Genomic DNA, 22,725 nt, shown 5'->3' on the forward strand with positions numbered 1-22,725 from the left:
TTCATACATATGCATACCGAACCGAAAGCACTGTATCGAACGGTTCAATATCGATACGAGTATCGTTGCACCCCTATTAAAAATGCATGCCGTGGAAGAGTTCGGGTCTTAGGAGGTTAATCTGCATGTGTTTGAATGAGAGGAATGTGATATACACGTACAATTTCACCACATTATTTAAAATAAATTTGTAATAATTATATTTCTGACAATAATGCATTTTTCTAAAAATATATTTATTACCTGTACTTAACAGGTAAATGGATTTAGATGTGTGTATGTTTCTAATTTATGCAACTTGTGATTGTACTGCTGTTTTTCTTGACAAGGGCACTCAAATCTTTTTTTTTTCCTGGTTAATAAAAGTTAAATAAATAAACGATATACAGTGACACAAATGTAACCACAAAAGTAGCCTAGGTAGTGTTTTCAGTTTAAATAAATAAATAGCATCATTCATGCATGCCATCTATTTTCTTGTACTTACCAGTCTCTCACACCTATGAACTAACTAACTGAACTAACTCCTCCCAGGAACCCAGAGTACTCATGCAACCCATGCAAACATGCTCCACAGGTCCTCCTAGACAGGTCCTGGCTAAATATTGGTTCTGAACCCAGGGGGCAACAGTGCTAACCATCGCACCCCCCCTATGTACTTTTGGTCATGCATCACCAGCTTCCAGGATCACTGCCTTCTTCCTTCCTTCCTTTTTTTGGGGGGGATATTTTGAACAGTGCTTTGTTGGAGATTGTTGAAGAAGCTTCTTTTTGATGTTGTGCTCGATCATATGATTTTATTTCACATTAAAATTTATACTGGTATTATCAACAATGATATGGATTATCCCTAGTTAAAGCACAAAGGTCTGACAGCTTCTTAAGCAGTTTAAAGTAAAAATAACAATTATAATAATAGTAGTTTTTAATATTTTATGCTCCACTGATGACATGGAAAAGTTGCAGAAATAAAAGACTCATTCATAGCACGCAGTTCTTATTTTGAAATTCTGTTTATTGGTTCATCTTTAGCCAGGAGGGCAGCAGCAGCCACACCACACTGAGAGGAGCAAAAAAAAAAAAAAAAACAAAGATGACAACAAAATCTGTGCCCTTCATCTCTGACAACTGTAAAATAAATACATCTCAACACCATCCTCACGATTAATGTCAGCGCCATTGTTGCAACCATTTAAATAAATACCCATGAAGCAAAAATGGCAAAGAAACAAAGTGTGAAAAGCATACTGTTCCATATATAATATATTCATTTAAGATAAATTTCTATATATATTTGTTCCATATACTCTCCTTAAACTCTTTTGCAACATATAAGATGCCAATTTGTACCAAAAGCGATGCTTGCTAAGACACAAGAGGAGAAGTGTAGTGGTTATAGTGGCAGCCTGCGTACGTACAGCATCACACAGGTTCAGACATGAGCTCCGGCCCTGAGGGCGGACAATGTTGAAAATGTTTAAGATTTTAAACTGGAGCACTTTATTTATTACATACAGATGCACAAGCCATGCAGTATGGGGGAGTCACTATTTCAAGATGTTAATTCCCTCAAATGACTTAAAAAAGTGTTTGAAATGACAAAAACAGTCCTCCATTTCTATTATGCAGTAAAAATGGTGCCTTACTCAGGTTTACCAGTGCTGTTTCTATTACAGTTATCTAGCTAATTAGCTCTCATTAGCTCTTGTCACTATACTGAGGTTTTTAAAACGTTTGACTCGTACCCCACCCATAATGCATTGCTTATGCCTCTGTGTGCATCTGTTGTACATACAAAAGACTGCATACTGTAGAGATTATGATTGGATAGTTGTCACTGCAAAGATATTAAAGCTACTCTGAACACAGGTGAAACAGTTAGCTAAAAAAACAAGTGCAATATCATCCCGTTAGAAAAAACAATCCCGATAGAAATAAATGTTCCCCAAGTCATCTTCGCAAGCACCAAAGATCTGACTGAAGTCGCTCAGCCAGGGTTAAAGGAGACAGTGTGCGCATCTGTGTGGAAACCCATCAGAAACTCATGTCCACAGTGATGCAACTGAATATGAAAATGTTTCCATTTTGAAGGTTTTACACTCACGCTATTGTTTTCAGTCAGGATTTTCTGTTGCCTTTGAAGCATTGTTGTTCACAGAGATGCATGCAAGGTAAAATACGCCAGCTATTAATCAAACAAACAGTTCCTTGAAAAGCTCACTTTCATGACACTGCCAATTTTCAAGCAATTTCTAATATCTTTTCATTAAGAAGCTAAAACTGGCAGTTGCGATGAAATGTTGGGTAACTTTTCAGATTCATTAGCATTAAGGTGGACATGTTAACCCTGGTGATTTGCTTAACGAATATCAAATATGTTGACTGTTGTTTTTCTTGTTTTTTTTTGTTTTTTTTTGGATGCCAATACCTTGAACAGTAATAACCATGGAAAAAGGTGGAATATTAAAAAAACAATGAGAGAAAAGTTCATATTTAAACCGAGTGTGTCCTCCACAGTTGCCAACCCATCTATCAAAGTGGAACCTGTGACGAGACCAGAAACATTTAGGGCAACATTTGCACTTCACAATGCATTGGTGAAGGCCCGAAGACATTTAAAGAAGACATGTTACACATTTCTGTTGCATAATCCTTATAGGCCCAAAGCATAGGCTTCAGACTGCTCTAAATATTCACTTCTTTACCATTTATTTTACTCTTGGCTCTGCATGATGTCAGTATGGTCACCAAAGCCCAACCTGTTTCTATCCAAGTCTTTTGTTTGTGACGGACAGCCAATCAGAAGAAAGTTGAAGACCTTCAGTTACCACAGCCCAGTGTAAGATAAATAAGGATTAATTTAAATTGTGATTCATGCAAAGTTGGTATAATCTAAGGAATTAGCATAATAGGTCCCCTTTAAATTTACACCTTTAGTTCCAAGGCACCTTATTAGCAGTAGTTCAGTAGCAAACCGTTGACAAGTCTTCAATTCCCTCCAGTCTAAACTATAAAATGTTGTTAGCACATCTAATGTTAGAAATGGTTACTTGTTCTGTGATAAAGTCATTAACAGCCTTCGGCTGTTTGCAATCCACTGCCTCACTTTCCTTTTGTGACAATAATAACAGTTGCGATTTGAAAACATTCACAGATTGCATGAATGATTGTCCCCTAATCCTGATGCATGATTTGGATTGTCTGCTTCAGAAATTTGCAAAAATTCCTCAACCTCCTTAAGAGGTTCATCTTTAGAAGCTCTTTCTTTCAGTTTTTTTTAATTGTATTGAACCAATTTGTGCAGCAGTGACTAATGTATGTAACTATAATTGCACTGGTTCTATACATCTATCTGGATTGTTAAATAACCCCTTTGAAATCCAACAATGTTAATACTTTTTAAAAATGTTAATGGGGAGTAATTTTGCATTGCAGTCAGTCGCCCTAAAAGTTCCTGAATGTGGACTCTTAATAGTTCACAATAATGAAATATAGCCATAATATCAATCTCATACAAACAAAATAAAGCAGAATAAAAATAGTTTTACAGTTAACAGCCCATATTTACATATAAAAATATAACAAAGGAACATTTAACATATCAGGTCAATGTGTGTCTGTGCTTAGGTCACTTCCTGACACACACACACACACACGCACACACACACACACACACACACGCACACACACACACACAAGCACGCCCAAATGCATCCAAACATGAACACACACGCTTAAAAACCTGTACATGCGTACACACACCAGCAAACATACATGCATACTTTGTGTGTGTTTTTTTTAACTGATTTTGATCCTCCTCTTAATGTGTTCCATTTATGGTTTGCATCAACACCTGAAGTCCTGAAAAAACTAAAAAGCAAACAACCAAAATCCAAAAGTTTAAATCTGCACTGCTTTTACTGAGTATTCATGGTCTCCAAATGACCTCATGGACCCATCAACATCCTCTGTTACTTTTCCTTCATCGACTCCTTTTCTTTTTCCTCTTAGCATCCCTCCTCACCATTCTGTCTGTTTGCCAAACACCACAACTCTACTCATCCTGTCCTCTCTCTTCTCTCCCTCCCACGCTCCATTCTTCTGCAGGCCATTAAGAGCTATCATGAAGCTAATTGCCTGTTTGATGAACTCTCCATGGACCTGGAACTCAAGGCTTTTAGCCGTCTGAGCTTAAGAGGAGAGGCGAATGAGACATTAGGGATATACAATGCAGTATGGGTGTGTAATGTGCCTTGTGTCGGCTCTTTTTGATGGTTGGGTCATTTTTAGTGCTGTTTTGGATCAGTTTTAGACCTTTTGCCTTTACCTGTAACTAACCGATATTATTTGAAGTTTTGTCCTGGGAGGCGGGAGCTAATGAAATTTTCTATCCAATTTCAGTAACAGAAAATGAAATTGTGATCGAAGCTCAGGTCCAGCTCTAGGGTGTTAAATACTGCTATTTTGTCAAAGCCACTGGTGTCTCCTACATACGTAGAACGTTTGCTTTGGTGGTACTCCTGTCGTACATCCTGGCTTCACATGAACGCTGGCCTCAGTACTCCAGGTAAGCCTGTTTTTTCAAGGGGTATTTTCAAACCTAACCACTCCTAACCAGGAAGTGAAAGAACAAAGTGAGTGGAAATTGCACCAATCAAACAAAGTGCAAAGCCCCAGACTGAAGATCAGAACATGCTTTCTACTGGCTGACAAACTCCTGGTTAACAAGCGGACGTTATTCTCCGCATTGAGTGTGACCTCCAAAGGTGTGTAAAGGCACTGGGACCAAAGCAACCCTTCTGCATATCTGTGCAACAGCAGCTTCTGGCAAAAGCACAGCATTTGATACCCTAGGATGAGGATTCATTGGTATATCAACCTTTAAGGCCCCGCTAGCACTATTAACTTTTTCCCTTATTAGCTTCCTTGTGTGTCCTTTTCTTCTGCCAAGTAGTCAACAGCTTTTTAGGTTATAGAACGCAATGTCTCCCCATGTTAACCCAAGAATTTGTTTTTAAGTGCTAAAACACTTAATGGATTATGTAGACGAATGGTTCATTAAGAATATGGTTTTCAAAACCCTCCAAGCATTTGGATCATCTGGAAGTTCAGAAATGGCATTTGATTTCAGAATGGGTAGAGAACTGATGGGTGGGGTGGGGGGGTGTTTATGTGTAGTAGAGGATTGTGAGGGAGGTGGGTCAGAGGAGGGAGCGAGGGAGGTTGGCGACAGGCTGGCTTCAGGAGGAAACCCGACCAGACCCTCAGAGCTCCAGCGAAGCAGGACTGCTAAAAATAACACAAGGCAGGCTTCTTCTGCTGATAAAACAACAAACACACAGGCTCATACACAGGTTGTTGCACAGTAGGAGGACACACACAGACGGACACGCACGCACGCTGCCTCACAATAGATGCATCCTCCCTCTGGTTAAATAATCCCCCAATGAGCTCTGGGCTCACAGGGAAAACATTGTCCATCTACCTCACAGTGCTTTTCGTTTACAAATGAGCTTAATAACATTGAAATTCACACCGTTTGTTACAGTGAATGGTCCCTTTTTGGTGTCAAACTGTTGTCACAGGTGTCGTTCATCTCACTTTATATCTTGGTGCTTTGCTGAGTCTCAGTAAGACGTTCACCTCAGTACAACACTGGTTTCCTCGTTCATCTTTAACGTCTTTTCAAAGTTCTGAATCTCGTTGTAGTTTTAACCTCCATCTCTCACACTTCTTCTGATCAGGTCAGAATCTGTTTGCAAAGTCCATATGCAGGCTTCTTTCCTTTGCGAGCGATTCCTTTGCAAAGAATTAGCACAGAGAGTGGCAAAGGGTTGAGAAGGGAGGAGGTTCAATAATAAATAAATACATTTTAACATGCCGAGATTGCACCATAGAAAGCATGTTTTTTTGTTTTGCCTTGTTTTTTGTCTTGGTGTCTTGGTTAAGGTTTAAGGATCAGTCCAGCAAAGCACAACAGCTTCTTATTCTTCAACATAGGCATTAATTCTCCAACATAAGCAGGCACATTAAAGCTTTGGTCCCTCCTGAGTTGGAGAAATAAAGGTACGTTAGGTGAACAACTTGGTTGTTTGGTTGGTTGGGTGATTGGTTGGCTTGTCATACGTAGGTAGTTGGGTCACAATGGCACTGTCGTCATGATGTCAACTGAGGGACCGTTGATTGGTGACAGCGTTGCTTTTGGCCACATCTGAGGGGAAATTCATTTACTTGGCCCTCATTCAAGCCTGTCATAACGGTTTCTCCAGAGCTTTGCTGCGGAGCGAGGGATGGCAAGGATTAGGGTTGGAATTGGAAATCTTGCGGCACACAGTGTTGGTGTTGCTGCACCTGCAGCCGGGCCGCGTAGCCCGGTCGTGGGCACACCGGCACAGAGCAAGGCACAGCCTGGCAGGGGGGTAGCAGCAAAGGCAGGGCAGACATAGCGCCAGCAGTCCCATTGTGCTCCAGCGGGCACAGGCGTGGGCTGGAGCACAGGAACATGGCTGGTCAGCACAGTTATCTTCATCATCCTGGGCAGAGCAGTGATAGAATAAACCTTTAACACAGCACAAGCATGTGCCATACTCCACGGCATTCTCAGCAGAACACAGACAGCGTTGTCCACAGGCCCAGCAAGAAGGCAGGCGGCGCGGGGCGCAGCACTCTTGGCATTTACAGCGGCCACACCTCTCGCAGATGAACTGATGGAGACTGAGTTCAGCCTCATCTTCCGCCAGGCGTTTACCAAAAGAATCAGACTTCAGGTCCCCTTTAGGCTGCGAATGGACCACCGAACCTAAGCCAGAGTGAGATGGTGTCAAACCTGCCAGTAGCCGCTGGTCTGAGGTGGCACTTGTTCGTGACATAGAAGAGCTTATGGTACTGGAACGGCTCAAATGGGAAAGATGAGTGTGCTGCTGTTGACTTTGGCTGCGGGACATGGCTGAGGGGAAGGAAGGCTGGGGGTGATGGATGTATGCACCGTGAGGGTAACGGTCATCGTGGACCAAAAAGAATCCAGACTGCGTTGCAGGTTCCAGTGCCACGGGCCGCTCCACATAGTCATTGTTAGCCCGAATGGCACGTATCTGGTCAAGCGACAGCACTGAGTCCAGCTCCATCCTGAAGGAATGAGTAGAGTCCATCCTGGTCAGCCTGCTGGATGGCACCAGGGTTGGAAGCCGGGTCTGGGGCAAAGTGCTCCCGGTGCTCAAGGCACATCAGATAAACCTGCAAACACAAAGAAAGGAAGCAACAGTGATTATTGGTTCTAATTTTTCATAAAATTCTGGGTTATAACATCTGTCTCTGAGATACATAAGAACTATTTTTAACTATCAGGAGTGACTTTAGTAAAATGCATCAATAAAAACATGTAATTGGAAATCTTAAGCCACTTCTACACATGTTAGAAGTGGCTTTGGTATTGGGTTGGCATACATTCAATTTATACCAGGCATATTTTCTGTAATCACAATTATATTAACTAATAAACCTTTGATTTTTGTATATGTCAGATGTTGTTGCTTCATTTTTATGAAGTCAAAGAATGATTTCTTTTGAGTTTATGGTGTATATTTAGTGTTATGTGGAGAAAAATGTTGTGAAAAGCAAACAGTAGCCTGCATGTTGCTCGCCAAAACTTTAAGAAGCATTTGATCAGGGATGGATTCTAGTTGCAAAACCTCCACACAACCATCAACCGTGTCATCATGACCGCTGAGGCGCTCCACTGCTCAAGCTAACACTATTATTAGCCTGCCAGAGCCAAAGAGACACAACCATGAGGTTCACACTGTAATTTAACATCTGTTGAGCACAGCTGCTGATGCCATGGAGGAATCCCACCTGCAGACAGAGGCTGGCAGTGTGGCCAAGCATTTGAGCAACAGAGAAATGGCTTTAAAAATGGTTTAATTGAGATATATATATATATATATATATATATATATATATATATAAAAATCATTTTGTCTCTGATTGGCTCATCTATGCCAGCTAAAGGTTTTAGACTGATTTATTTATTGAGGCACATTTTCACTGAGCAAAATATCTCACCATAAAAATACTTTATTTCAGAAAACCATCTGATAAAAATAAAGTAGGCTACTCTGAGTTTCGGTCTGTGGTTCCAATCAAGCAGCAACCACAGCGAAATGCTGAGGCCAGTTCAGAGATACTTAAAGACATGTATTTCCTTAAAAGCTACCAATATATGCCAGTAAGTGGCTTATAAAAATCATCTGCTTTCCTGTAACAGTTTCTTTACAAACTATTTTCAGAGGAAGCACTTTCTAGAAACAAGGTTCCTGTGTATGTAAATTATAATTATGTGAGCTATTTGGAGCACCACTAATAAACCTTGTTTATCCTCATGCACATTTTTTTTTGCATAGGTTCACTCCAGTGGACCAGTTTTACCTCATTTAAACCATCAGCTTTTAGATTTACAGTTATTGCTTCAGTTCATTGAAATTTGTGGGTATTTGTTTATGCGCAGCTCTCATAAGGTCCTGCCACAGGATTTCAGTCAGGCTGAGGTCTGGACCTTGACTGGGATCATAGTCCTTTCTCAAACTTTATCTGTCAGACAGATGAACTCACATTTGACTCTTGAATAGTATAAAGAGGTGTTCATGATGAACGCAGTGACTCAAAGTGCCCTGGTCCCGTGGCTGCAAAATAAGCCAAATCTTCACCTTTTTAACACAGTGTTTGAAAGTTGCTATGAGGTGTTCAGTGTTTGGTTTTCTCCAAATGTATTTCTTATGGCCAGAGATTTTCACATTGGTCCAGTCTGTCCAAAGAACGTTGTTCTAGACGTTTTGTGGTTTGTTCAGATGTAACCTTAGAGAGAAGAGGCTTTTTTCATGGCAACAACTTTAAATAAGGCATACAGACTCTTTCTCTAGTTTCACTGTTATGAATTTAACATTTTAAATGCTAACTGAGGCCTGTAGAGCCTGAGATACAACTCGCTGGATTTTAGTACTTTATCAAAGTGTTGGACAATCTGACCTTGGGATAAATTTGATGGGACATACACTTCTGAACGCTTGAAAACAGGAAACCGTCTGAACATCTCCTTTTATAGAGGTCCAGTTAATCAAGCATATTTTAACAGAAGCACCTGGCTGCTAGTTACCCTTTTATTTCCAATGGAAACTGTAAAGCACTGGTAGGCAACTCCAGTGCCGGTGTCCTGCAGGTTTGAGATCTCACACCTTCATCAAATGATTAGTTCATTACCAGGCCTCTGGAGAACTTCAAGACATGTTGAGGAGGTAATTTAGCCATTTGAATCAGCTGTGTTAGATCAAGGACACATCTAAAACCTGCAGGACGGAGGCCTTGAGCTCTGGAGTTGCATATCAGTGCTGTAGAAGGTCTCACAGGACGGGATAGAATTAATTTCACGTGACTGTGTATTGTATTTGTGATAACATAATGCATTTTTCTTTAAAGCTTTCTTCTTTAAAAGTTTAGAGTGGGCCTACAACAAGTAGGATGCAAGAGTGGAAGAAACAGATTAGCAACTATCAAGGTAAGAGTAAGGGAGGTGTCCGCCATTAAATAAATCCTTTATGTCCTCTTGAATTAAAGAATAAAAATATGAAATGTGACTGGGTAATCTTTGGAGGGTGTTAATATATCTGGTTATCCTGCCCAAGTAAAGTCTGTATGGGAAACACTAGTATAAAATGACATGCATTGTGTTGCATACGCATTCAAATGCTGAGTAAGACACTTCTTTAAAAGTAAACGTGCATTTGCTTGGAAGTGCAGTAAATGCATGATTATACTATATTAAATTAAAATGTCTGAATATAGATTAATATGCCACTGATTTGATTTCCTGTTTGAACATCAGAGACAGAACGCTGTTGCTTAATTTAGAGGAAAAATGCTCGGTTCTTTGTGTTTGTTTGTGATAAAGCAAGCAGCCAACATATATATCCACACACACACACACACACACACACACACACACACACACACACACACACACACACACACACACACACACACACACACACACACAGAGCTATATCCTCACAGAGAAATGGCAGTCTTGCCAAGTGGCCAACGGGGAGAGATCACTGGCTCACTCCTCACATGGGGCCGGCCCTCTTAGAGAGTAATGAGGCCAAATGGAAATGCGTTTAAAGCAGCTCAGATCATGAGATTAGATAGAGCATGGAGGTAAGAGGAAGCAGAAGCCTCTTTAGCTGCATCCATATGCATCTAGACTTATTTCAAAAATGTTTCCTCTATTAGTGTCCACTCTTCTGCCAGAGCAAAAGAAACACTGGAGATTCTCTTCTTTGTTTTCTTTTTCAAATACCAATGCATTACACATTTTCCACGAGCCTCAGATGTTGTGTTATTGTGTTATTCTGCTGGATTCTAGCTGGTTAATTATTATTAGCTGATTCTGGAATTGCAGTATTGTCCTGCAGATAACTGTCTGAGATGTTAGACATGGGTGGTCGGCTGGGATTATACTTGTTGGGAATTGTTCTGCTTTCATACTCAAATGTATTAAAGACTGACGCATGGTCGTGTCTATGCAGCTCAAACACGCCCCTAAAATTCTGTCTCCCTGCATTAATGGCATCTTTTCCCCAAAAACTAGTCAATTATCTTTAGACTGCATTATGGATTTGTGTTAGTTGAGATGAGGAAAGTCTGTTTGATGCATGACTTCACACTTGTTCTGCCAAAAAATAAATAAATAAAAAATAAAAAGTTAGACTTAACTGAATGCCACTCATTGAGACACATATTGCCAGATGAACAGCTGATGGAAATTGATCAAACATATGAAAGCCATAATGGCATAACACGGCACTGGTGTTGCAAATAAGGCAAGATGGGAAAATTCTGGAAGAAAGTAACTGATTGTGGGAATTCAAGTTGTATTTTACCACTATTACAGTAAGAGCATTCGTGTCTGCCGCTGTTTCAGCAGATGTGGAAAAAACTTTAATTTATGGTAGATGAAAGTAAAATTATTTTATGAATTAAATATTCTGTGATAATAGGCTACACAACGTTTTGCCCTTACTTTAATTGCAGTAGCACATGATGCTTTCTTTTTAAATAATGGTCCAAAAACCTAAATGATTCAGTCTACTGCCATGCCGCTCTCATAAGCAGTAGACTGCTTAAATCAGACTGCTAAATATCTCATCAGGATCTCTCATTTTGGCCAGAAAAATATGTTAAATAATTGCAAATGTTTTGGGAGCTTTTTTGTACTGGTTTGAGTGCCCAAAAGTTAAATAAAAAGGAGTAAAAAAGAGAAGTGGATACTGAAAAAGGCAGTGCAGACACAGTAATAGAAGAGCAAACAGATGTAGGGATGATAGGGTGGTTGAAACCCAAGAATGGCAATCCATCACTGTGAGAGCAGGAGAGGTGATTAGCAAGAATACAAAATACACTTCCTGTCCTCCGTGCCAGGAGACACCTTTGAGCAAACAGCAAACTGTGGCAGACTGACTGGCTTTTCTATATAGCCCCCCCGCCGTGCCCTGCTTCCAGAAATCCGGCCATAAAGCAGCAGATAAGGAGGGCCAGGTTGTTTGGATGAGGATGCATTTTCAAATTAGTCTGAGGAGAGAGAAGAGGACCTGGTGACTAATCTCATCACGGAGCAGTGGCCGTGGCTCGCTTATACTCTGCTCGCCTATCACACCATCTAATTGTTAAAAAAGAAGAGGCCTGCCAACTATTTCCATGACCTCATATTATTTACTCTTTCTGGTCGTGCCTACTATTGCCCCCCTCTAATATGACATACTTACAGCAAGTAAAGTCAGAAGGCTTGAAACTATAGAGTTTGAATGTAGAGTTACTGTAGGACATTTTCAACAAATTCGACAAGCAGTTGGAACGACTCACGATTTTCAGAATGGATTTCTTTTCTCTGTTGCATGATATTGTTAGGTTGTAGTTTATTTCAGAACTAAAACTTTGTCCAAAGCTTCTATTTTATGATTAAATTCCACCATAGACTGATGTTTATTGCTGCGATGAAGACTGATGGAAATCTTAGTGAAGTAAATAAGCAGCTCTACAGGTAAGAATACACTTTTAATACAATTATTGTTTCTAGGAAGATTAGAGAGGAAAATATTGTCGGTTTTAAAGGCCCTGGTATCATAATCAACACATGGCCTTTATGCATGCAATCAGCTACTCTGATTGGCTAAGCTGAGATTTCCTGTTGTTTTCAGTGGTGATGCTCAGTCTTGCTTTGCTGGGGAGTGTCTGTCACAAATTCTCTGGTACCAGGAGCTCAGATGAGAGCTTTGACAGAGGGTCCCAGTCACAGATTATAGGTATAAATCGTTGCTATGCAAAGTGCAGCAGTCAACGCACGATCTGATATCCTCGTGTTGGTGTTGTTCCCAGATCATCATACTAAATGTTGTTCCAGGATCAACATTGCAAGTGACCAATCAGAATGTTGTGATGTCATACTTTTGCAACTTCGGGAAAAAACGGCGTAAAACAAAAAACTGTACTTAAGCTGCGAGAAACCGCCTTTGTCCGCTGATCAACGGACCCTGACCCTAACCCTAACCCTTTAATAAACGCTAAGCAGAATTGATATTGTCCTTGCAACATTGGAATTTCATAAATGCACGAATGGGTTGGTGCGCAAAAGAATAACGTCACAATAATGTGATTGGTCACTTGCAATGTTGAACCTGGAACAACATTTTCATGATGATCTGGGAGCAACACCAACACGACGATATCAGATCATCCGCAGTCAACCCTGCATCTTTTGAAACTTCATAAACTACAAACATGCTTTGCTGTTTCTCCAGCCTTCAGCTCTGGTGGATAAAACAGCGTCAAGCAGTCTGTTTTTTGTGTCTGCATGCACGACCATCGTACATATACAGAACAATTAAGTTCCAGTTTTTGGAGAGTGAAGCATCGTCATCTGTTTTAAGAGAACACAGTTAACACAAATTTGTGTTAACTGCAAGAACCTAAACCCACGGACTTGGAGACAGGGGAACATGGGGGAATGATTTCAGGACTCTATAGCAGCGCGCTGGATCACACCTTTCATCAAACACTTTGCTATTCTAGTAAATTTAGAATAATTGAAAGTTTGGATCACATGCTTTCCTGATATTTCGTGATCCTAAATAAGATGGATGTTCCCGGGTAACTTGATGCACGTTTGTGGCTTATACTGAACTTCCATGGCAAGAAGCACCCTAATTGTTTTATAATCTATCTGGTTCAGAGTAGAACGAGGTTTGGGGATTTTTGTGAAAATTGTGCACGGCAGCATAAGAACAAGTATCATTGTGGACATCGGGACAGAAAAACGATCAACAGGAACAGAAGACGGACAGAGAGGGTTAACGGTATGAATACACGGTTTGTTTTGGCACGTTTTTGTTTCTTTCCATTTCTTTTACCATGATGAATTCTCCAAACATTGCATAAGTAACATAAACAATGGATGTCAATGAAGCAAACCAGCCTAAAAGAAAACAGTCACAGGGAGCTGTTGTTTCAAGAGGCCGTCAGCGGTAACCTGAGGATGGACCTCTGTGCTAGGGGAGTATCAGTAATGACTGAGCCTGTGCCCTGGGACACACACACACACACACTCCTCTATCACACATTTCTACAAAAACGCACACCACACACTGATCTACACTGCTGCCCAGTCGTTTCTCATACTTGCAGGTTTAAACTTAAGTGCAGTCTGTATCATTGATACACATAAAACAGGAATTCATATATTTTTTTCTTTTATTGCCTCATATGTTTTCATGGTTGTGATGTAGGTAATCACACAGGAAGGTTTTTTCATCTCTTTAAACCTTCATATACCAGGAAGCAGGAAGTCTGTTTTTCTCAGTGCAATTAGACATGAAGCAAAGACTCGCTGCTGCACGTTACATTATCCAAGCAGCGCATGTTCAACTAAGTCAGAAACACTAAAGTCATCACTTTTTGTCCAGGTGAGAGCCATCCATTAGAGAACAGGACAGTAGACAATGATAAAAATACTATAACATAAGCTTATTTGTTTGAAACCTCTTAATATTACCATTAACAGTTGGCATATTGTACTTCTGGCATTGGGTTTAAGAGCTGACCATCACTGTTTGGATGCGGTCTATGCTAAGTGCGCTTCCAGAGTTTATAAAACTCTGGAAGTGTTTAATGTTGAAAACCCATTTGCCTCATAAAATCAAGAGGAAAAGGAAACTTGTAATTAGTCCTGATTCCTTGTCTGCCCGCTGACTCTCTGACTTCCGCTGAGTCTGGGCTCGACCTGCTGATGGTCGATGGAGTTTAATGGATAAGGCTTTGTTGCTAGATGACATCATGGTTTCTGGCTATTTTAGAACTGACTGCAGTGACCCTTTGCCTCGAAATGAGGAGGGGTTGCCCTCTCCTCACGTCTCCTTTCCTTTCTTCTACTTCCTTCTCTCATATCTTCCCCTATCTTCTCTGCTCCTCTCACTCCCAAATGTCACCTTCACTGCAATCCCTCCGCCTTCTCTTTCATCCTCTCACTGCTCTCCTGTCCTTTTTACTCCTTTAACGTTTTGCGAGGTGTTATAAATTGTCTTTCGTGAAAGATGCTATCAAGCGCTGACTGTTGTGGTAAACAATCTGTTAGTTTACATAAATACATTTTGGGAAATTATCCTTTTTTTCAGCAGGGAAGATCAATATTGTTTTAATGTTTGTGCCAATATGCCACTGAGCCTGAATATAAGAAGGGAAACCTCCAAACAGGGGCATAGCCAGGATTTTAAGCTACATCCACACTGGAAGCAGTTCGGACCGATGTGGCAAACAGAGACCATAGAAAGACATACATATAGATATTTGGCAACTTCAGGCAACTATGGGGGAACTACTTGCTGGGGATGTGAAGTGGGCGTGACCCGAGATAAACTTTTCTCAACTTTTGGGCAAGTGACTGAAGCAACTTCCAGTGAGTTTAAAGAAAGCCACTGATAGTAATGTGTGCAGGTAGTAAATACAGTAAAGTGACCAGCAGTCAGGTTCAGCGCGATGAACAACTCGTGTGGCCAGAACTTCAAAAGTACAGGGATCAAGAGTCGGCCCCACGTTTCAGAAAAAAAAACCCTTTTGGGAGGCTCAAATCACACATATCGAAATAATGAATTCTGTGTTTAAATCATGAATTGTGCAATAAATTATGTATTTGTAAATTCATTTGCAAATTCATTTTTTAATTATTTTATTTATTTAAGCATTACTAAAGTAATTTATTATTTAATAATAAAATTTTAAATAAAAACACTATTTTAAATCAATTTTTCAAAATGAATCATTAATCCATCAATAAATACTTCAAATCGAAAATGATTTTACAAAAAAAGAATGAAACATTTTCAAATTCCAAATTAAAAAACTGATTTTCAAAATCATTTTTAAAAAACAATTTGAAAAAGAAAGATAAGTAAATATTTATAATAAGTAAATGGTTTCCAGAATCAAAGATTTATTTCTGACATTTAAAATGGCGATTCCACTCCTCATTTGAAAATCCATTTCCCTTTCCTGTTAGCTCACGGATTAGCTATTATAGTAGCTATTGGATTAGCTATTGGATTAACTATTGGATTAGCTATTGGATTAGCTATTATATTAGCTATTGTGCAGACAATATGGAGAATTTTAATTATGTTTAATGCTTTTTTTTTTTTACTTCTACTTCTGTCTTCTTAGAAACAAGAATCACCCACATTATGAGTGTGGACAAGCATTTTGTGTCCCCACACCTACACCGTGGAGGTTAGCATATAGGTCTGCATGGTGCCTGTGGGATACCATTGCAGTGTCATGCTTGGACCATTAATCCCATGCTGTCTTTGTTACTTTTCCTACTATTGAGCTGCCTGATTTCCCAGTGTAAAACTTGGAGCTATTTTAACACAAGAAAAAGAATCTATAACTACAGAAAACCGTTGATATTGAAATATGATCTGATCTATGAAAAAATAATGATGGACTGTAAAGCTTCTAATTGCCACAGACCTCTCATTTGAATGCACCGATATACTTCTAGGCAAATAAGTTACATATTCATGTACTTTGCTGTTGTATGTAAAGACTTTGGACTCATAATGGAGCACTTCAAGACCCAACTGTACTAGATATAGATTTTAATCCATTCTGCTCCAGTCAAATTCCAGCTGTATGTACATGCGTGTTTGGCCAATCAGGCACTAAGACCCAGGGGCCTTCCTCCTGATGCCCTCCGGGAGCGCAGCAGGATTGAATGACAATAAACTGGATGAGATACCGGATGTGCCGAATCTGACCCCAACGGAAAGACTGAAATAGACACTGCAGACCAGCAAGTCCAGGCAGAGGGGGTGGGACAGGAGGGGAAGCAGCAAAAGAGGAAGGGAAGAGGCAGCGCATGAGTAAGGGATGGTGAAATTAGTAATCATAAAAATGAAAGTGGTGGAGATTTGTTTCAGGAGCTGCACATAAGTTACACTTTTTTTCTTTTTCCTGACACATAATTTATGTAAAACTGAGTTATAGACGGCCAGTAACATGAACTGTTATGTTGAGAAATCAGTATTTTAAAAAAAGCACCAATGGATGAAATAGTGATCGCTATAGGCTACTGTTCATATTACGGTACATGGCAGGCTGCCATCTTGATCTGCACCATTATGTGTACAATACTGCCCACTATAGATTTAGCTGTAGGCACGAATATGGATCAATGGATGACGTTTGGAGTTGGAACTAAATAGTTCGAGCTTTGCTGATTTGGATTTCAGTTTACTGTCGTGATTTTTAGGCACATTTTAGACCTTATAGAGGCTCTACCACAGTGCCCATAAGAGCTTTTCTGGTTCAGCCCAGTTAAGTTACTTCCTAATAAGAACTTTACGTTCAATAATGTTATTTTCACGCCTACACCCCTGAAACTGTCTAGACATAGTCAGCTGGTTAGACAAGATATTAAAGTAGACCAATTATGCTTTTCCTTGTTTTATCTGATAGAAGTTGCATCACAAATGATGGATCCTCAACATAAATGTAGTCAATGTTTCTAATAATGAGGTTAGGATTAAGCCCTGTGAGCCTAAAGGTCAGACTTCACACTGCTCTATATGTTTCTTAGACTTTTCAGTCTTTGTGATGTCAAACAAACTTTCAGCTCCTTTGCACAAAGTCTGAGCGATGTCTGATTTTATGGTGACAATATTAATGTTGACTGTTTGGATGGACTGCTTCTGCTTTGTGCTACACCTTAGTGAGGACAACTTCAATGTCCCGACCTCTAAGTTCACACGTGAAAGTGGCTCGCAGTGGATTTATTAACAAGTGCAACTTAGAGGCCCAGAAGGAGAAAAAAGATTGATTTAAGACTAAACAAGTTACAAAGAAGAAATGTTTGAGAACGAGCAGTACTACGTTAACAGTAACAAAGGGGACGCAGTCTAAACATCATGAAAGTATGATAAGAATGCACATTTCTCACATGTGTTGTCAGGAGAGACAAATGAAACCTTGATACCGACTCGATCACCATTGTTTTTCTCATCAAAGACTTCAGCGTGCAACAAAATTAACCAACTATACTCAAAAAGTATCCCATGCTTGCATGTTCTTCTCAGTCTGACCACCTATTGTCATTTAAAATTGCTCTATGTGGCTTTATTACCACTTTGACCTTCCAATCAATCTATTGACCTTCAAGGAGAGGTCAAAGGTCAAACGTGACATGATTTTTTAAAAATCTTTATCCTGCACTTTCTATATCTTGGCAATACACACCACACTTGTAAGAACTATAGTTATAAGGATTTGTTTTAGTTTTTAGTTATTAAAGTTGACATTGACGACCTTTGTGGATTTAATGGATTGTTAACATGACCCCACTCTACACCCCTACAAAGTTTTCAAGCTATTGTGTTTACAGATAGAGTGACATGCATGCATGCAAACATTACCAAAAACATAGCAACTTAGTGGAGGCAATAAGTACCAACCAAGTGGTGACATTTGTCCTGAAAGCTTAAAAAGCACAGCTTGTCTTTGTGATTCGAATTGCATGCTCTACCAAACTGGTTTAGTGGTATGAGAGAGTAAAAAAGTATGCAAGTAGTTTTCCTAATGGAGAAAAACACTTCTTTCACTTTCTGGAAGATACCATATTTGAGTGTTTGTATTAATACATTTTTTATGTAATTTCCTGTACTCCGGTCAGTTTAGTTTTCTTAAATCAGTGGTTTCCAAATTCTAGCTTCTTGTACAAACATCGTTGGTGTTATACAATCTGAGATTTGAAGTTTAAGGACAAGACTGAATAACATCAACCACATGAGGCCTGAAACTTGAACGCGACGGTAAAGATTCACACCTGTTGCTTGTTTCACACTCTCGTAGTACCATAGATTTGAAGCAATTTATCAGCTTTCTCATTTTATTCTGTTATATGTTATATAATCTATATTTTGAATATTTTATTTGTTCTTTTATAACAAAAGGGAAAAGTTACGAGATTGTGACTAGTTATCTTAGACGTAGAGCCAAATGTGATGTTTGATTGTTCGGAGTAAGCAAGCGACAACAGTCCAGAGAAGCTAGTGGAAAATTCAGATCACATTAAGCATTTTATTAGAAACTCCTGAGAATATATTTGTAGAGACCTCCAAAAGTTGATTCTGTTCATCTGGACGTAGCGTTTTCTGGGAGAAACGTTTCGTCACTCATCCAACTGACTTCTTCAGTCTCAGCTGACTGAGAGTACCATGAGTACCATTCACAGAGAGTTGGGGAATGGCTCCAATTCTCTGTGAATGGTACTCATGGCCATTGATCAGTGGTCTTTGATCAGTGGGTTTTGGTCAGTGGTTGTTGATCAATGGTCATGAGAATTTGCATAATTATGATTAAGGAACTGACCTCACAGCCCATTGTTCCTTCAGTGGGCTGGTTTCAGTCATTATGCAAATATACTGTTTATAAGATTGGGGAAAGCTGCAGTCAGCTGAGACTGAAGAAGTCACTTGGATGAGTGACGAAACGTTTCTCCCAGAAAACGCTACGTCCAGATGAACAGAATCAACTTTTGGAGATTTATTTTCCTGGATGATTGAGAATGGATCAAGATATTTGTAGAGAGCTTTAATTTAAAAGGCAACTGGACTTCTTTAAGCAAAGGAAGTCCATTTTCCATCTTTTTTCAAGCCCTAAAGACGACTGAGATATTTTGAGCATATAAGCAACATTATGTATTTCTTGCTGAAGTTAAACAAAAGAAATATACATTTAAAGAGGGAACTAGTGGCATCTTTTTACTGTTATTGTCATAAAAAGTATAAAATTCAAATCTAAACTGTATGACATCACTGGATTGATTATTTGGAGCATTTTGTTTGGGGAAAATAAAACTCCTGTAAATATGTTTGACTTTTCTGATGACTGCCTTACAGTCAGGTCACATCTGGTGACCCTATGCACACTTAGCACAAGTTTGTGTTTGATTTGATTGAATCTTCCCAAAATCTGATAAGTTTGTGGTTCTCTAGTTTATTAGGAAGTGTATTAGCTCCTGTTGCGTTCCATCTCCATCCATCCCGTCCCTATCTTCAAACATCTTATCATTCTTTTTGGTATCGTCATAGTTTTCCTCTACAATCCATCCATCCCTTCATGGTCAACCCCTCTGCCTAGCATTGCCACTCCTCTAATCCCATTCACTTTCTTTTTCTTTCATGCTATCCCATCGGTCCATCCCATCAGTTTCTCATCCACCCACCCCTCCAGTCCCACCCCAGCGGAGATGGGTATTGACATTCTGCATCCGACCTTGAGGACAATCAATCCCAACCCCACATGTCCCCATCGCAGTTCCCCGCACACACATACTGGTTAAACGTACCGAGACTGATGTTAACATGCAGAAACAGTTGGCTAATATGATTATAGTACACCATTGCATTTGGTTTGGATCAGCACGAAGTGTGTTTGATCGCACCTTCCGGTGATTTAAAAGAGTTTGATTAAAGTCACCAGACCTTGTGCAGTAGTTGTTATTGTTTCAAAACATAAATGCAGCCACCTTTTGCTTGTTTTACATGTGTAATATGTATTTATAGAGAGTAGAGATTCAAGAGTAAAACCCATCTCTTCCTGACTGTTTCTCCAGCAGCCAAGACAAACACAAGAAAGAGAGGAAGGGACAAGACCTGATCTTTTGGAAAAAATGTTGCAAACATTTAGTTGATCAGTGAATTTGACCGTTGGTTATCCAGGAGCTGGCTTGCAGTTGATGTTAGGTTCATGTGCACTGAGGCTTTGAAAAGTTCTAATGCAGATTTACCACGTCAAGAGATGAAATCGACAGGAAATGACCATTTTCAGCTGGATTTACATGAAGATCAGAAGGTTGCCTTGATGTTCTGCAAACTTTTTGGTTTCATTTTGAAAAAGCGAGACTTCATTATTGGAAAATTTTGATTTTTTTTTTTTGTAGGTGCTACTCAAACTCCCACCACATTACAATAAACTTATCAGTTAATCATTTAAAGAACTTTCGAGTATAGAGATGGCTGAGCTTGAAAATTTGCAACATAGTGAACAGCTTATTTTCATTTAAGCAAGTGAGTCAGAACAGGGTCTTTATTTAGAGAACCCAGAAAAAGAACTTGAATGAATTTAACTAAATTGATGCCCAAGTATGAAGTACAAAAAACCTGCAAAGCTGGAAAAAACCTTAATCCGTAATCACTGATTTCAATAAAAAAGAAAGTAATGAAAATATCAATTTCATGCAAATCATTAACAGTCCATCAGCAGATCAGATTGCAACAGGATGAATTTGTGCTTACCTCTGATTGGTGCGAGATCCATTCTGCAGCAGTGAGCTGGGGCGTCCTGGTTGTCTGTGTGTATGTATGATTTATAGATGTGTCTATATGTCTGGGAAATTTGAGTTGATGTACTTTTTTATTAGTTCTTTTTATATTTTAATTAAACTCACTTTATTGTACAGCAGGGAGTTATTTTCTCCTCTCCAGTTAATTTGATAAGATTACTGAACTCCTGCTGTCCTAAGGGTGTGTGCCTGAGGGTGACAAAGAGGCTGGGAGGATGCTCTTCCCCAGCACGACGCGCCCTCCTCCTCCTCCTCTTCCCGGAGCTTTTTCCCAGAGCACCCCGATCGTGGTGCTGTCCTCCTGAGGTCACCTCCTCCTCCACCTCCTCAAAAAACCCCAACCATTCCTTTCACACACACAGCAAAGAAGGACTCCACTCTCTCTGTCCAAGGCATTCAAGTTACCACTGAGCCTTCTGATGCACAGTCTCGAAAGCAGGCACAGTTTTGGCGCTTGTAAATTTTCTCAGTTTTCACGGACAGAAAATTGTCCTCCGCTGCAGGAGAGAGAAATGGGAATATCTCCACGGAGAGCGGAAGGAGCAAAGTGAAATATCTGCAGCTCAGTTCTTTTGGTTGCAAAAATAAACGGTGATGAGAAAAAAGTCTTAATTGAGAAACTGATCGCAGAACTTTATTTTTTTTATCTTGTGTTTCTCTTTGTGCTGTAGTTTCCTCTCCACTCTCCAAGAGATGAATGACTGAGAGCTGCATGCACTTTCTCTCACTCCCTCTCTCTCTGTCACACAGATACACAGTCCAGTTACCCCTCCTCCTCCCTTCCTCTCTAACTCCTCCCTCTCCCATCACTGAATTAAATTCAATTCTCTGCTGTCTGAACATGACAGAGCAGAACGCAGTGTGTTAACTAATAAACAGGTGCTGATTCTTGATGTTTTTCTCTATCCGATGTAGCCCAAACCAGTTTAATTCAAAGTTTGCTCAGTGTTTCCAATGAGGAGTATAACATGAAGTGAATTTTGTGTAGTGGCTGCTGGGCTTAGAGCCACTTCTGCTTTTCATAATGTGATATAATTTGGCTCCAGATGGTTGTTTGGTTGGCTGTTTTGCAAATTACTTGGGTTTTTTTGTCATTTTAGATCAGTGCATTAGCAAGTAAAAGCTGTCGATCTCACTCATGTGTAGACAGCCAACAGTAGGTTAACCAGTCCAGCTAACAAAGCAAGCATATGTCTTCACAAAATGACATTTTCTGCATGTTCTCACCGTGTGTGCATAATGTGTGCACTCCAAAGACATGCAGTTAGTGAGGTTAGGTTAACTGGTGATTCTAAACTTCCCATAGGCGTTAATGTGAGTATGAATGGTTGTCTGTCTCTCTGTGTTAGCCCTGTTACAAACTGGCGACCTGTCCAGGGTGTACCCCGGCTCACCCTGTGGCAACTGAAGTAGGCTCCAACCCTTCTACCTGCAGCTTTAAGCAGAAGAAGATGGATGGATGGATGGAACAAGAGTGATCTATATATTGTAGGGCAGAAATGCTACAGCATTAGGGTGGTAACCCCAACGATCCAAGAATCCCCTGGTGAGGAAGAACCCTTTTAACAGAACGAGAGACCTCTCGCAGAACATTAATAAGATACCATCTCTTAAGAGATGTATCCATTTGTTCTCAATACAACCATTACTTCCACTGATAACATTGTTGTAACACAGAATAATGTAATCCATATCCATTTAAGAGTATACTGCTTCATACAAAGTAAAATGAATCTAGAAATTAGAGATTTAAGCATGTTTAGCTCTGTCTGAGCCGTCTGATTTCCTGT

The 22,725-nt window shown here is 39.8% G+C and overlaps 1 protein-coding gene across 1 annotated transcript; it reads right to left on the bottom strand.

Moving 5' to 3' along the window:
* Positions 1–1,014: 1,014 nt before the first annotated feature.
* Positions 1,015–21,635, bottom strand: LOC102799094 (protein sprouty homolog 3). Its single transcript, XM_087847515.1, has 2 exons — positions 20,889–21,635; positions 1,015–7,233 (listed from the first exon to the last, which is right to left on the bottom strand). Exon 2 carries the CDS (start codon positions 7,146–7,148, stop codon positions 6,252–6,254), a length of 897 nt encoding a protein of 298 aa, XP_087703641.1. The 5' UTR covers positions 7,149–7,233; positions 20,889–21,635; the 3' UTR covers positions 1,015–6,251.
* Between the last annotated feature and the right edge of the window lie 1,090 nt (positions 21,636–22,725).

The sequence above is a fragment of the Neolamprologus brichardi genome, chromosome 10 (genome assembly GCF_056152115.1).
Source record: "Neolamprologus brichardi isolate AB-2024 chromosome 10, ASM5615211v1, whole genome shotgun sequence".
Taxonomy (NCBI): Eukaryota; Metazoa; Chordata; class Actinopteri; order Cichliformes; family Cichlidae; genus Neolamprologus; species Neolamprologus brichardi.

Excerpts from the sequence above, each read along its gene's own strand:
- LOC102799094 (XM_087847515.1), bottom strand. The coding sequence starts at position 7,148 with ATGGACTCTACTCATTCCTTCAGGATGGAGCTGGACTCAGTGCTGTCG.